The following is a 16,151-nucleotide window of genomic DNA, read 5'->3' on the forward strand; positions in this document are numbered from 1 at the left end:
AAAGAGTAAAAAACCGATTCACATCTACCCGTTCTAGACCTCTCATGATTTTAAACACCTCTATCATATCCCCCCTCAGCCGTCTCTTCTCCAAGCTGAAAAGTCCTAACCTCTTTAGTCTTTCCTCATAGGGGAGCTATTCCATTCCCTTTATCATTTTGGTCGCCCTTCTCTGTACTTTCTCCATCGCAATTATATCTTTTTTGAGATGCAGTGACCAGAATTGTACACAGTATTCAAGGTGTGGTCTCACCATGGAGCGATACAGAGGCATTATGACATTTTCCGTTTTATTCACCATTCCCTTTCTAATAATTCCCAACATTCTGTTTGCTTTTTTGACTGCCACAGCACACTGAACCGACGATTCAATGTGTTATCCACTATGACATCTAGATCTCTTTCTTGGGTAGTAGCACCTAATATGGAACCTAACATTGTGTAACTATAGCATAGTTTATTTTTCCCTATATGCATCACCTTGCACTTGTCCACATTAAATTTCATCTGCCATTTTGATGCCCAATTTTCCAGCCTCACAAGGTCTTCCTGCAATTTATCACAATCTGCTTGTGATTTAACTACTCTGAACAATTTTGTATCATCTGCAAATTTGATTACTTCACTTGTCGTATTTCTTTCCAGATCATTTATAAATATATTGAAAAGTAAGGGTCCCAATACAGATCCCCGAGGCACTCCACTGCCCACACCCTTCCACTGAGAAAATTGTCCATTTAATCCTACTCTCTGTTTCCTGTCTTTTAGCCAGTTTGTAATCCACGAAAGGACATCGCCACCTATCCCATGACTTTCTACTTTTCCTAGAAGCCTCTCATGAGGAACTTTGTCAAATGCCTTCTGAAAATTCAAGTACACTACATCTACAGGTTCACCTTTATCCACATATTTATTAACTCCTTCAAAAAAGTGAAGCAGATTTGCGAGGCAAGACTTGCCTTGGGTAAAGCCATGCTGATTTTGTTCCATTAAACCATGTCTTTCTATATGTTCTGTGATTTTGATGTTTAGAATACTTTCCACTATTTTTCCTGGCACTGAAGTCAGGCTAACCGGTCTGTAGTTTCCCGGATAACCCCTGGAGCCCTTTTTAACTATGGGGGTTACATTAGCTATCCTCCAGTCTTCAGGTATAATGGATGATTTTAATGACAAGTTACAAATTTTTACTAATAGGTCTGAAATTTCATTTTTTAGTTCCTTCAGAACTCTGGGGTGTATACCATCCGGTCCAGGTGATTTACTACTCTTAAGTTTGTCAATCAGGTCTACCACATCTTCTAGGTTCACCATGATTTGTTCAGTCCATCTGAATCATTACCCATGAAAACCTTCTCCAGTACGGATACCTCCCCAACATCCTCTTCAATAAACACCGAAGAAAAGAAATAATTTAATCTTTCCACAATGGCCTTATCTTCTCTAAGTGCCCCTTTAACCCCTCGATCATCTAATGGTCCAACTGACTCCCTCACAGGCTTTCTGCTTCGGATATATTTTTAAAAGTTTTTTACTGTGAGTGTTTGCCCCTACGGCCAACTTCTTTTCAAATTCTCTCTTAGCCTGTCTTATCAATGTCTTACATTTAACTTGCCAACGTTTATGCATTATCCTATTTTCTTCTGTTGGATCCTTCTTCCAATTTTTGAATGAAGATCTTTTGGCTAGTTTGTTAACTAGTTTCCGCTGTCTGATTACATATGCAATTATTTCCCCTCTCATCATGGCTTTACCCACGTCCCAAAACAAGGTGGGGTTATCTTGATGTTGGGAATTGTGAGATTTATAATTTTCCCATTTTTCCTGGAGATAGGCTCTAAAGCTGCTATCTTCAGAAAGGTGGGCTGGGAAGTGCCACCGAGGCCGTTCCTGCCATGGGCCCCCCCAGACGAGCATCTAGCCAGATCATAGCATGATCGGAGCATTCTTCGGGGCCTATCTCTGCTTTTCCAATTTTTTCAAAACACTGGGGAGAGACTAGGATATAGTCTATTTGTGACATAGATTGATGGGCATGGGCTATGTGTGTATAGTCTCTCTGTTCAGGATGGAGGATCCTCCATGGATCAACTAAATGCAAGTGGTGACAAAGATATGGGAGTCTTTTGTGCAATGAGACCTGCGCAGTTGAGTGTGGGTTAGATCGGTCCAAACTGGGATCCATCACCTGATTAAAATCCCCAGCTATGATAGCTAAACCTTTCCTGTTCAATGTTATGTTTCGTGCTAAAGTTGTAAAGAAATAGTGCTGATATGAATTTGGTGCATAGACACTACAAAGGGTAACTTCAACCCCGAATAATTTCCCCACCACTAAGACAAAGCGGCCCTCATTGTCAGAGATTACACGGGCATCCTCAAAAACTGTTTGCTTCCCAAGTAATATTGCAACTCCCGCTTTCCTATTCTATGCCGGGGAGTAGAAAACTGTCCCCACCCAATCCCGAACTAGCTTTTGACTTTCTTCCTGTTAAATGCGTCTCTTGTAGAAATGCAATTTGTGCTTTATTCCTGCATAGTGATTGCAGTACTTTTGCTCTTTTTACTGGCGATCCAAGACCAGCTACATTCCAGGAGATGCAGCTTAACCTATCAGCCATTATCAGGCGGTAGGGGGGTAACGTAAGTGTTAGTGGTAGTACAACTGAAGAGCCAAGTGGCACACCCCTCCCAGCCTAGAGCTGTTACCATTGGGCTTGCCATGGCACCTGGTAGTGTCTGCATTCATTCAGGGAGCGTACATCCGTGTCCCTTAAAATAAAAAATATATCTATAGAGACAAACTCAGCGCTGCCCCATTCCCCACCCCCTTCCCCTCCCAATACCCATAAACCCAACTGTATAATCGCACATACTACCTCCATAAACGGAGATAGGAGACCACCCGAACTACCTTTCTGGCTCCCCTGCCAAAACATAGTAATTGGGGTAAGTAGGTCAAACTGTGCCACAGTGGTTAGAACCTCCAGTTTCTTGTTCCCTGTACATTTGTAGATACAGGAACTGAACAGGATATGGAGAATAAAAAAAATGAGAAAAAACAGTTAAATAACCATGAACTGGTACAAATAGGAGGTAGAGAGAAAGAGAATACAACGATAATAAGGTTCACCGTGAGTCTAGGGTTCCCGTTATGAAGTGTTGAACTGCTTCCACAGAATCAAAGCTATGCCAAGTCCCATTATGTTCCATCCGGAGTTTGGCTGGCTACTGTAACGTGAATTTTACTTTTCTTTTGAATAGGTCCGCACAAATAGGAGAGAATTCTCGCCGTTTCGCTGATAGCGCTATAGAGTAATCCTGAAAAATCATGATTTTGCTGTTCTCATAGGTCAGATGCGTATTATGCCGAAAAGCCTGGAGTATAGCAGTTTTATGGCAAAAATTTAAGAATCTCGTCAGCACTACCCTAGGTCTTGTGGCATCCGATTTCTTTGTCCCCAGTCTATGTGCCCTCTCAACCGTCACGCTGCCTATAATCTCTGTGAGGCCAAGCTCCTGCAATAACCAGGTTTCCAGATTTTTTGCCAATTCCTGCTCAGGAACAGTCTCTGGGATCCCCACAATCCTCAAGTTATTTCTTCTAGATCTGTTCTCGAAATCCTCCACCTTACATTCAAGGGCAGTCACCTGTTTAACCAGCACTCCCTGCTTTTGCAATAGGTTTTAAGTCTCTGTTTCCACATCAGCAATGCGCTGTTGTGTGTCTGCTACTTGAAGTTTGATTTCTTGTAGAGTTTCATTACCTGCACTTATTCTTTGAGCCAGATCCATGAAGCGGGGTTACATCGCCTTCACTACCGCCTGTGTAACATCCCCCACGAGGTCCGATTTTTCTGCTAGCGCATTGGGGCTCGGGGGTCCGGCGGCCATTTTCCACTCGGTCTGCCGGCCTGTTGTCTTTTCTCTTCTCTTTGCTGTGGTTGTCACCGCCATTCTGGGCTCACTGCTGCCAAAAAACGAGTCAATTGTCAGCTGAGAGGGACCCGATTCTACTGGGGCCGCCACGGTGCGAGTCTGGCGATTTTTGCGCCGGCTTTGGGAGCTGGCGCAAAAATCCTGGCTCCTGGCTCCTGGCTTGCGGGGGAGCCAGGAGCACGATTTGCCTGCTGCCTACCCACTCATCAGGTCACGTGATCTCTTTGGATATTTTTTTTTCTGTTTTCTATGTAAGAGTTTTTGGATTTAATTGTCCTTTCTGAAGGAAGATTATATGGATGGGGATGTTTGTAGCTCAGCTCAATAAACGTTCGGCATTCTCTGTACGTACATTTGAGAAGTATTTGTTTTCATCCTCTGTTCTAGTTTTCTGGGAATATGGTTTTTTTGTATTGTATCAATAAGACCTGTATTGTTACTGATGAGACCTGCATTACTTTTTAAGCATTACCTTTATGAAGTCTCTAGTAGAGGTGTGATTTTTTTAAATTTACTACATCATTTTTTTATTTTCCCTGCCCACACAGACGAGGAGTAGTATCCTTAACTTATAATGCTAGAAAAGTTCAGAAACACTTTCAACGAACTGTAAATAATCTAATAAATGTAATTTAATTTGATAACTGCAACCTATTTGCTTAATGCCCAACCACTCAAGTATGTATAGGAGCTCTGTCTCACTCATAACAATCTGTTGCTTTGAACTATAGGAGTTAATATGCCGAGAAACCTAACAGGTTATTCACTAAAGTATATAGAAGGGAACTGAGAGTTAAAAAGATAATGCTACTGGGAGGGGAGGGGGAGGTATTATAGGTGAAGTATTGAGTTGATGTTCACATCTTTGGAAATATGTAGTACTGGTAATATGTGCTAGGACTTTATGATTAATCTATGTTTCTTCTTTTTTCTTTCTGTAACTCATTGTATCCAAAACCTCAATAAACATAGTTTGCAAAAAAAAATTTTTTTACTACATCGTACCCTAAACAGAAGGCACAGGTGTAACCTGCGTGGAGCAGCAGTTATAACCCTGCTGGGCAGACTGGATGAACCTTTTTGGTGTTCATCTGCATTATTTGCTATGTTACTAGGTTTTATTTTTAGTTTTTATGGTTAGCATTACTTTGTATAATATTTATTAGACTAGTGTGGTCTGTTTGTATTAATCTCTATGAGATTTCTTGTGACGTCATGTATTTTGTTTGTAAGATGAGAGAGTTTTGTGGACCAGAGTGTCTTCTGGTCATAGGCAGGCTAAACTGTTTTTCAACTAGATGGTCTGTTTTTCTGTTTATATTTTAGATATTCGCTTATGTTTTCTGTGTGTTTGACATTGTCTTAATTTGTGTTTTTGTAATTCCTGTAAAGGAAGTTTTTAGATTGTACTACGCATGGACATAGGTGCCAGGTCTGTGGGTACATTGGGTACTTTGGCACCCTTAATTTTAAGCAAACTCTTTTATGCCCTCCAGGGAGGATAATTTTATAAAGTTTAGCACTGCCAATAATTTTGAAAAAATTTGGTTCCCATGCACATGAAGCATCTTTATTTATTGATGAGACATGTAATAAACAAATAAATAAAACAGCTTGGGATGAACCCAAGGTACTGAGATAGAAACTAATTTAATGGTAGGAAAACAGTGGTATTAGTAAATGGTGTACAGTCAGCAGAAAGAAAGCTTATTGGTGGAGTGCCTCAGGAATAAGTCCTGGGGCCGGTTCTGTTCAATATTTTCCTATGTGATATTGCAGAGGGGTTATTAGGGAACGTTTGTCTATTTGCAGATGACATTAAGATCTTCAATAGAGTGGACCACTTCTGAGGGAGTAGACAGAATAAAGATGTATCAAAGGAAGCTTGAGAATTGTTCTGATTGGCAGCTAAGATTCAAGGCAAAAAAATGGTAATTTTCTAAATATCGGTGGTGGCCTCCACCTTCTATTTTTTCTCATTGGGGAAAAGGAAGCAAGGACAAAATGCTCTGGATTGGTGACCTGGCAGAAAATCACCACTGTAGTTAGGGTGCAGAAATCCAAGGAAGCAATAACTGATGAGGGGGTGAGAAAGTGTTGTTCACCAAGCAGGAGAAATACCTCTGGGTTATCATATCTGATGATCTCAAGGTAGCAAAACAATGTTAACAAGCCAATGGCCAGAACCAGATAAATGCTGGTGTACATAGGGAGGGTATAACCAGAATAAAAAAGGAGGCAATAATACCTCTGTATAGTTCATTAGATGTTATTGTTTGTAAGGTTTTGGTGGACCCTTGGACACTGTGGCAGATGACCACGCCCACAGGGGGGAAGTCCCGTGAGGGGCCACAGGTCAGGCTCAGCTTAGGACACACAACACAGAATTGTCTTTTATTAAACAGAGTTGTGAAGCCACCAGAGGTGGCAGTAGTGAGTAGAGATGAAGCCCGGCTGGGCTTGTAGTCCCTCAGGACACTGGAACAGCGATCCCTCAATGGCTGTGCTGTAGAGGAGAGAAACTGAGATAGTGAGTACAGTGGAACATACACAGGGTTCTGGTATAGAGCCTCGTTGGTTGATTACTCACACAGCGGTTTCTCCCGGAAGGTATCACAGAAGCTGGAATAGAGGCAGGCCCTCGAGGAGCGAGTACCTGGTTCCAGGGAACAGCTCTGAGAGAAATCGAGATGGTAACTCACTGATGGTGTAGGCAGCGGGTTCTTCCAAGCAGAAGTGAACTCAGGCAGTGAGATCGGGAACATGGGCCCTCGAGGAGCGAGTACTGGTTCCAGACAGCGACCTGAAAGAAAAGAGAGAGGCCCCCGAGGAGCGGGTACCCCGATAGAGTAAGTCCAATAAGGAGAGGCAGAGTAGCTAGGTCCGGAAAGCGAATCCCATCCGTAAGGAGATCCCTTGCTAACTTGATTAGCTAGCAAATAGAGTAGGCTTTTGTATCTGGGATGCGTGACATCATCACAGGGGGACGCCCCTGAGGTTCGTGCCAAAGAAGGAATAAGAAGCAGGGCCACGCGGCGCGCACACCCTATGGCAGCTGAACAACATGGCGGGATGCAGTGCCCAAGCCGGACCGGGGACGCCGGAGAGGATGGCAGGCAGACGTCACGGCAGCCAGATGTCCATCAACCGTGGGAGGAGTTGTCAAAGAGGTAAGGAGGGCTGAGTGGAGACATCGGGCAGCAACAGTCGTAACATTAGAGAGATCTCAGCTGTATATAGATCGGGAGACCAATGAAGGCCCTGACTTTTACAGTCTGGAAACTGATTAGCATGGGGGTAACCTGCAAGGCATGGCAGATACTACCATAAGAAGTTTGCTGGGCAGACTGGATGGACCATTTAGTCCTTTTCTGCCATCATTTCTATAAAATGGTTCCTACTCTGCATCAAAGTCTTATGAGATGAGACTTATGGACCTATATTTGTATACGCTAGAGGATAGAAGAGAGAGTACAGGATACGATAAAAACATTCAAATACTGTAAAGGTAAGGGGAGGATTCAAATGGTGGCCTGAATGTCAGCTCTGCTTTTGCACCACTGTTTCCTTTTGGATTATTTTCTATCATTTCATTTTTGGAGTTCAGAAGGTGTTTTCATGCCTTTTAAATGTAAAGGGAAGGTACGGCTCTAACCCTCAGAGCCCTTACCGGCCTCGGGGCAATTGACTATTGAGCAATGTTTGGCACCCATGTTAGATCTTGAGGCTTTGGGTCCTCTTGCCGGGGCGAGTATTGGAAAGCTTATCCCAGCCTTGGACAAGGCATCTTTGAGCCCTCTTGATGATCTCCTGCTGCTGGCTGCCCGGAGCTCTACAGCCGAACCCTTGACAATGGTCTCAGACAAAGATATCCTGTTTGCAGAGAGAGAGAGGGAACTTCGGGGTCTAGCAGCCCTGTTCAGATACCTCCACTGGAGTTAGGAGGCTGCTCCGGAGCGTCTGGTCTTGGCGCAGTTCCCTCCACGTCAGGGTCTTCAGTCCAGCATGACCATCTTTTCTCCGGAGAAACCGTCAGTCTCTAGGTGAAATCCAGAGAGTTCCCAGGTATGAAGAACTAAGGTCCTTGTCGGTTGTCATAGCCTATGTTTCTAAGGGAAACACCTTGAGGTCCATGTTCAGCTGAGTGCAGATTGGCAAGTTAGCTAGATAAACTCCTGCTGAAAACTGCTCTCGGTCCCTCCATCTGCTGTTCTGGCTGAAACCAACACCAAGAATGTTGGACCTTACCCCTTCCTGCTGACATCCTGTTGACCTCTAAAAATGGCCTGCCATGGAAGGGGAGAAGAGAACTGGAAGCCAATTCTTTGGGGAGCTTCTTGGGAGCAAACTAGGAGTGAATGGGTCTATAAGCATGGAGGAATTGTGTTTAGAAGGGCAGAAATGAAGAAGGATTAACAAATGTTTGGGAGTAGAGGATGGGATATATTTTTTATTTTCTTTATCTTTAAAGCCTATCCCCGCTATTACAGTTTTACTTGGAAATTTATTCCAAAAGTTTCTTCGAAGAGTGGAGTAAGTGGGTGTTGAGCTTTTGATAGATTAGTTATGGGAATGTTTTAGTAATGTTATGTATAATTTAGTTTGTATGATTTGCTTTGGCCCTGTTGGTCTCTTTCCCTAATCAGAGTGAGAGGTGCCAGGTGTATGATAGGTAACTGATTATTATTATTGTTGTTGATTATAGTGTATATTTCTATTTTTGTATTTATTTATAGAATTTTATAAAATGTTTTAAGAATATATGATATATATCTTCTCAACTGTTGTAAACCACTTAGGGCAATCTTCTGGGATAGATTAGCAGGTTATAAATGCAATAGAATAAAATAAAATGACTTGCCCAGATTCAGACAGAGATCGTGGCAGAAGGGATTACTGAAGTCCCATCTTCTGAATCATGGTCCATGTATGCTTGCTAACCATTAGGTCACTGCTCCTCAAAATACAATCGCTCAGTGAGTACTATTTTACTTTATTGTATTTTACTGTTATATAATAGAATAAAAAAAGCAGTGAAAATATAATTTTGTTACTTTTTCAATTGCTCGATGTTCTGAGTCTAGCATTCCATCCATGGGCATGCAACTCCGAAGATCCTCTGCTATGTTTTGGAGTATCACATCATTGTTTTCCCAGACTAATTCATCAAAATCATCTACAGCAACAGAGACAAAAGGAAAGATGTTGTAATATAGCATGTGCACCTGGATTCTGACTGCTTTTGGGTTAAAACCATGAAGGAAAGGGTGCAACATAGCAGACTAGATCTGTAATTCGGGGGGGGGGGGGGGGGGGGGGGAAGATGGGGAAGGAATGTTTCTCATATTTATAAACTTTTAATAAAAAAAAAATATTGCTTAACAATGAAAATAGAAATAATTTGGATTGTTTACTACAGTAAAATGAATTGAGAAACAGGACTGCTTTACATTTCTCTTACTCAGCTAGTCACATCTCACAGGTGCACTCCACATAATCAATTCAAGTCAGTATAGTCATTGTCTAAGGGATATATCATATATTGCTAAATACTGGAGATGTATCTATCCTTAATACAAAGCCCACAAGCTACACAAATAATAGTGCCACATGTAACTCCCCTTTTCAGTGGTTGTCTGGAATATAGGGGCTCTCTATTGTAACACAGCAACCAGTTCTCTTGCCTGGGGTGCCAGGATTCTTTCTGGTGAGGAGGAGTATTCAACCTCTCGGGCCTTAGGCTCACGGGATAGGCACAAAACAAACAGTCCTTTGGTCTCTCAGCTGTTTCTCTCACAGCTGTACTCGCTATTTGAATGTCCTTGCTTTAGGGCACCTCTGACTCTCAAAGAAGATGCTGGATACTACGGTTCCCTCTAATCTGTGCCTGTGTGCGCGCACACATATAGGTCGTGAACCGTTGCATGCAGCAAAACATAGAGCGCACAAGATTATCCGATATTATTTGCATTATACAAGTTTGTGATACACAAATTTAAACTCAGTTTATAAAAAGTTGAACAAAAGAAATATTTTGCAGACATAGACTATCAAAAATTAGAGGGAACATTGCTGGATACTCTGGTGGAGGGTTCCAGAAATAGTTACTGTAACAAAAAATACTTCAGGGTAGATATTCAGAAACATCTTGTTAAGTAAGTTAGCCAGATAAGACTTATTCAGCTAACTTACAAGGGATATTCAGCAGCACAACTATCCTGCTGAAAATCCCTGAATAAGTCACTAGTTAGTCGGATAAGTCTTATCCGACTAACTTTAGAGCTGCTATTGAGCAGCTCTAACTTATCTGCTTAACATAACTGGTTAACTTAATAGGATAAGTCTGAATATCACTACTAATCCAGCTGAGTTGATCGGATAAGTATCTCCTCCTCAAAACACCCATATTCCACCCACAATTTATCTGGCTAACTAAACTAGATGAGTATTTATCCGGCCAAGTGCAATCACTGAATGGAACCGAATATTCAGCCCCTCCCACTTAGCTGTACTCATAGGCTGTTCCATGCATGCATTAACCTTTCTGTGAAGACTTTTTTTTTTTTTGACCTGGCAGATTTCTCCTGCTTCTTTGGGCCTCCAGCTTAATCAGAAGCAGGGGACTTCTCTTCTCTTACTTTATATTCCTCTCCCTACCCCTCATACCCATAATGTATTTAGTCAGGTCATTGCTCTGACAGTCCTGGGCCGGATACCAAGCAACACTGCTCCTCCTGGAACCCTGTAATCATGGGCCCTGAATCCGGCCACTAGGTGTCAGCCTTGAGCAGGGATCATGACTTTACCCGCCTCCCGGGTGCTGTAAACACTGCCTCCACAGCATCCCCAACCCCAGCTGACCTGACTGGTGAAAGACCTGACTTGGGAATTGAACGAGGGGAACAGTTAGCCACCAGACTGACCTGAAGAAATTCTCTAATGCATCTTCTGAGTAAACCCCCTTTTAGCCTCATATATAATTTATAAAAGTGATTAATAAATAAAATAAATTAAATGAATGTCATGCTAATTTCTTTGAGAATTTCTTTTCCACAAGAAGATAGTTGCTTCTTGTGTTAAATTATTTATACCTTTTGAGCTATTTGAATGTCTCTATCAAATCCCTACCTTCTACAGTATATCTACTTAGGATCTTAAGTTTTATTTCATAGGGCTTTTGTATCATCTTGTATCATTGCCTTCTTTTGGAGGTACAACCTAAAGAATGTCATTATTATTCTGCCTTCACCTCATCCCAGCCTTCCCATTCCACTCATTTCCACCCAACTATCTGTCTTTTACCAAGCCCAGCCATGTATCTTCTCTTTTCCCTTAATCCCTCTCATTCACTTCTCCTCTCACCCACTCCTCATACCCCACCCTCTCTCTTTGTGTCCCATTTGTTAATCTTTCTCCGTCCCCAGTGTCTTTTCTTTCCCTCTTCCTTCCCTGCTATGGCTCCCCCTGCCTCTGACTCGTTCATCTTGCTTGTGGCTTCTGCTGACCCTCACCCTTCCTTCCTCATGCTTCTTCTGTCAAATCTTCCCTTCCTCCTTTATGCCCCCCCCCCCCCCATTTTGTGTCTTCTCCTCCCTCATGTCACAAGAACATAAGAAATTGCCATGCTGGGTCAGACCATGGGTCCATCAAGCCCAGCATCCTGTTTCCAACAGAGGCCAAACCAGGCCACAAGAACCTGGCAATTACCCAAACACTAAGAAGAACCCATGCTACTGATGCAATTAATGCATCAACTAACCTCTTTCCCTTCACAAACAATTCTCCAACATCCACTAATTCAAGGGAAACCTTGTTTGGTGGTCTTTTTTTGTACGGTGGCTCTATTCAAGGATAACCAATTTTTTAGTTATCCTTCTCATTTGCCCGGTGTATTACTCTTTATTGTTTATGCTTCAATCTTCCTTTTTTTATGTTCTTTTTTTCTTATTTTCTCCTTTTATTTTTTACCTAGAAAATCCCTTCTCCCTAGCTGCTTATCCGACCCACTTGTCTGTTCTTATTGTCATATACTTATCAAGGCTGCCGCCCTTGTCTCTTCTTATGGGTTCGGATCTGCCCGCCCGACAATGGCCATGTTTCGGCACCATGTGCCTGCTTCAGAGACTGCGGGAGAGAAATCTACTGTGTCCAATCAGGGTTCACAGTGTCGACATATCTTTAAATACATAAAATAGAATTAAAATGCAATATTCTCATAACACACTTTTGGCATAAATCCATTATCTACCACCTGTAAGGTATTAACACTTACTTTTTTCATGCTGCATGTGTAAATGTGAGCGACGCCTTCCGTTTACATCTCAGCCGTCTCTACCTACTCTGCCTGCTTTTATACTCACCGCGGGCTGACACCTCCCTGTCTTCCCCAAACCGAGACTACCACCGGTGCATTTAATTAAATTCGATTACCCATGCTTCCTCCTCTACTTCCCGTTATCTTATTTCCATGTTTCCGTTCAATTGTCCTACCCCCTATTTAAGTTCCTATTGTTTGTACCCGGTTGTTTTATTGCTATATTAATTTTATGTATCAATTTATGATTTGATTTTTGGCGTTCAATAAGGACCCACTGTCACTGTAATCGGACTTGAGGGAGGCCCGTGCTTCCATTCACTCATTGCAATTCTATTACGCTGCGGACCTGATGGAGGACTGAACACCTCTACGTCCGCTCAGAGTCTTTGGTGTTAATTTCAATTAGCGCAGTAATTTCTAATGGGTACGGACCTGAGAGAGACCCGTGCTTACATTCACCTATTACTATTTCATTTCAATGCGGACCTGGTGGAGAACTGAATGTCTCCATGTCCGCCCACAGCCTATGACATTAATTCTAATTGACGCAGCCCCTCCTTTAATTAGATGAATATGTGTTTCAAGATTCTAATGCGTTCTGTGTATATGGGCGTTCTCTAGATATGGTTTTTTATACATTCATCTTCCCTTAGACTATGTGATCACTGATGAACTTCTAATCACAAATCTGCCCGATCCTGTTTTACGATACTCCTCCCTTCTCCTCGATGGACCACGCCTGCTAGGCACGGTTTTTTCCTTTTCCTTTTTTTCTCTCTTTTTTTCTCTTCTTCTTTAATCTAGATCTAAGTGGCACTCGTCCACCGTTATATGTTTCTGCCCTTGCACGGTTACCTATCTCAGTAATCTCTAATATTGTATAGTACTATGAACTTTCTATATATTGTACATGTACGTCTTATTATGTCCCGCTGATTTTACTTCACTGGACCCCCAATGCCCCACTAATTGTAGTTATCAATGTTTCTGCAGATATATGATTTAGCTTCTCAAGAGGTACACATGGAAGTTGCTATTTTATAAAAGATTTATGCAAATACATTAGGCAACTTATTTGTGCAATTTTATACCTTCTAATTATGTAACACAACTGATATCTGAGTCGTCTGATATCGCTGTTTTTAAATGGGAGGTCTGGCGGGGGAGTTCAGGGTGAAGTACTAGGAGAGTGTCAGTGAACTACAGACAGACTGGGTGAAATGATGGTGATATTGGCAAACTGTGGATTTCAAGTATATGTACATAATTTAAAATATTCCTGCCTCCACATATAAATCAGGGTTTTACATGCACATAATATATTTTTTTCATGGAAAAATATATGTTTATAAAATAGGTGGAGAAATTAAGCACATAAGAAATTGCCATGCTGTGTCAGACCAAGGGTCCATCAAGTCCAGCATCCTGTTTCCAACAGAGGCCAAACCAGGACACAAGAACCTGGCAATTACCCAAACATCAAGAAGATCCCATGCTACTGATGCAATTAATAGCAGTGGCTATTCCCTAAGTAAACTTGATTAATAGCCATTAATGGACTTCTCCTCCAAGAACTTATCCAAACCTTTTTTGAACCCAGCTACACTAACTGCACTAACCACATCCTCTGGCAACAAATTCCAGAGCTTTATTGTGCGTTGAGTGAAAAAGAATTTTCTCCGATTAGTCTTAAATGTGCTACTTTCTAACTTCATGGAATCCCCCCTAGTCCTTCTATTATTCGAAAGTGTAAATAACCGAGTCACATCTACTCGTTCAAGACCTCTCATGATCTTAAAGACCTCTATTATATCCCCCCTCAGCCGTCTCTTCTCCAAGCTGAAAAGCCCTAACCTCTTCAGCCTTTCCTCATAGGGGAGCTGTTCCATCCCCTTTGTCATTTTGGTTGCCCTTCTCTGTACCTTCTCCATTGCAACTATATCTTTTTTGAGATACGGCGACCAGAATTGTACACAGTATTCAAGGTGTGGTCTCACCATGGAGCGTTATAGAGGCATTATGACATTTTTCGTTTTATTCACCATTCCCTTCCTAATAATTCCCAACATTCTGTTTGTTTTCTTGACTGCCGCAACACACTGAACCGACGATTTCAATGTGTTATCCACTATGACGCCTAGATCTCTTTCTTGGGTGGTAGCTCCTAATATGGAACCTAACATCGTGTAACTACAGCAAGGGTTATTTTTCCCTATATGCAACACCTTGCACTTGTCCACATTAAATTTCATCTGCCATTTGGATGCCCAATCTTCCAGTCTTGCAAGGTCCTCCTGTAATGTTATCACAGTCTGCTTGTGATTTAACTACTCTGAATAATTTTGTATCATCCACAAATTTGATAACGTCACTCATCGTATTCCTTTCCAGATCATTTATATATATATTGAAAAGCACCGGTCCAAGTTCAGATCCCTGAGGCACTCCACTGTTTACCTTTTTCCACTAAGAAAATTGACCATTTAGTCCTACTCTCTGTTTCCTGTCTTTTAACCAGTTTGTAATCCATGAAAGGACATCACCTCCTATCCCAACACGTTTTAGTTTTCGTAGAAGCCTCTCATGAGGGACTTTGTCAAACGCCTTCTGAAAATCCAGATACACTACATCTACCGGTTCACCTTTATCTACATGTTTATTAACCCCTTCATAGGTTGTTAGGCAAGACTTCCCTTGGGTAAATCCGTGTTGACTGTGTTCCATTAAATCATGTCTTTCTATATGCTCTACAATTTTGATCTTGAGGATAGTTTCCACTATTTTGCCCGGCACTGAAGTTAGGCTCACTGGTCTATAGTTACCTGATTGCCCCTGGAGCCTTTTTTAAATATTGGGGTTACATTGGCCACCCTCCAGTCTTCAGGTACAATGGATGATTTTAATGATAGGTTACAAATTTTAACTAATAGGTCAGAAATTTCATTTTTTAGTTCCTTTAGTACCCTAGGATGCATACCATCTGGTCCAGGTGACTTGCTACTCTTTAGTGTGTCAATCTGGCCTACTACATCTTCCAGGTTGACAGTGATTTCGTTCAGTTCGTCTGACTCATCACCCCTGAAAACCATCTCCGGAACTGGTATCTCCCCAACATCCTCATTAGTAAACACAGAAGCAAAGAAATCATTTAGTCTTTCTGCAATGGCCGTATCTTCCCTAAGAGCCTCTTTAACCCCTCGGTCATCTAATGGTCCAACCGACTCCCTTACAGGTTTCTTGCTTTGGATATATTTTAAAAAGTTTTTATTATGAGTTTTTGCCTCTATGGCCAACTTAATTTCAAATTCTCTCTTCGCCTGTTTTATCAGTGTTTTACATTTAACTTGACAATGCTTATGTTTTATCCTATTTTCTTTCCTCATATTGGAAATCTTCAGGCATACTGAGACATACGCACATATCTCTGCGGTATTTTATAAAACTGTGCAGCTCCCACCACATAATTTATTAAAAAGTAGGGTAAATCTCTGCATATCCACTTAAGTGCATAAATGCTGTACCATGAATAGTTTAGAAAGTTATCCTCACTGTCAGAATCTTCACATCCATATTAAGTAGCGATATAGAAATAACACAATAGGGATAAAGTAATAACAGCCTTATACAAAGAATCTGATAAGATCCCTTTCTGCAGAATATGATTAAACAATGCCGTTAACTTAGGAACTAATATCCCTTGGAAGATCTTATAAAATTCAGCTAGTAAGCCATCCTCACCAAGAGCTTTAAAATAAGACAAACTTTTAATCACTATAACCATTTATACCTCAGAGAATGGTCTCACCGACCGATCACTTTGTTCCTAAGAGATTGTAGGAAATACCACATCTTTATAGAGCTTTTCATATTTATCATTATCTGGTCTCACTTCAGA

The 16,151-nt window shown here is 41.5% G+C and overlaps 1 protein-coding gene across 5 annotated transcripts in view; it reads right to left on the reverse strand.

Annotated features, from left to right (window-relative positions):
- The window catches only part of LOC115090178, a 100,287-nt gene that overhangs the window by 65,384 nt on the left and 18,752 nt on the right, over positions 1-16,151 (reverse strand). For 3 of the 5 annotated variants that reach the window (XM_029598949.1, XM_029598948.1, XM_029598950.1), the window contains exon 2: positions 8,994-9,115. The exons of 1 other annotated variant lie outside the window; for it this stretch is intronic. In XM_029598949.1, the coding sequence (XP_029454809.1) occupies positions 8,994-9,115 (122 nt within the window). Of the gene's footprint in view, positions 1-3,767; positions 3,952-8,993; positions 9,116-16,151 lie in introns of those variants that run through there. One more of the 5 variants, XM_029598951.1, reaches the window with a different exon arrangement.

This window comes from Rhinatrema bivittatum, chromosome 4 (genome assembly GCF_901001135.1).
Source record: "Rhinatrema bivittatum chromosome 4, aRhiBiv1.1, whole genome shotgun sequence".
NCBI lineage: Eukaryota > Metazoa > Chordata > Amphibia > Gymnophiona > Rhinatrematidae > Rhinatrema > Rhinatrema bivittatum.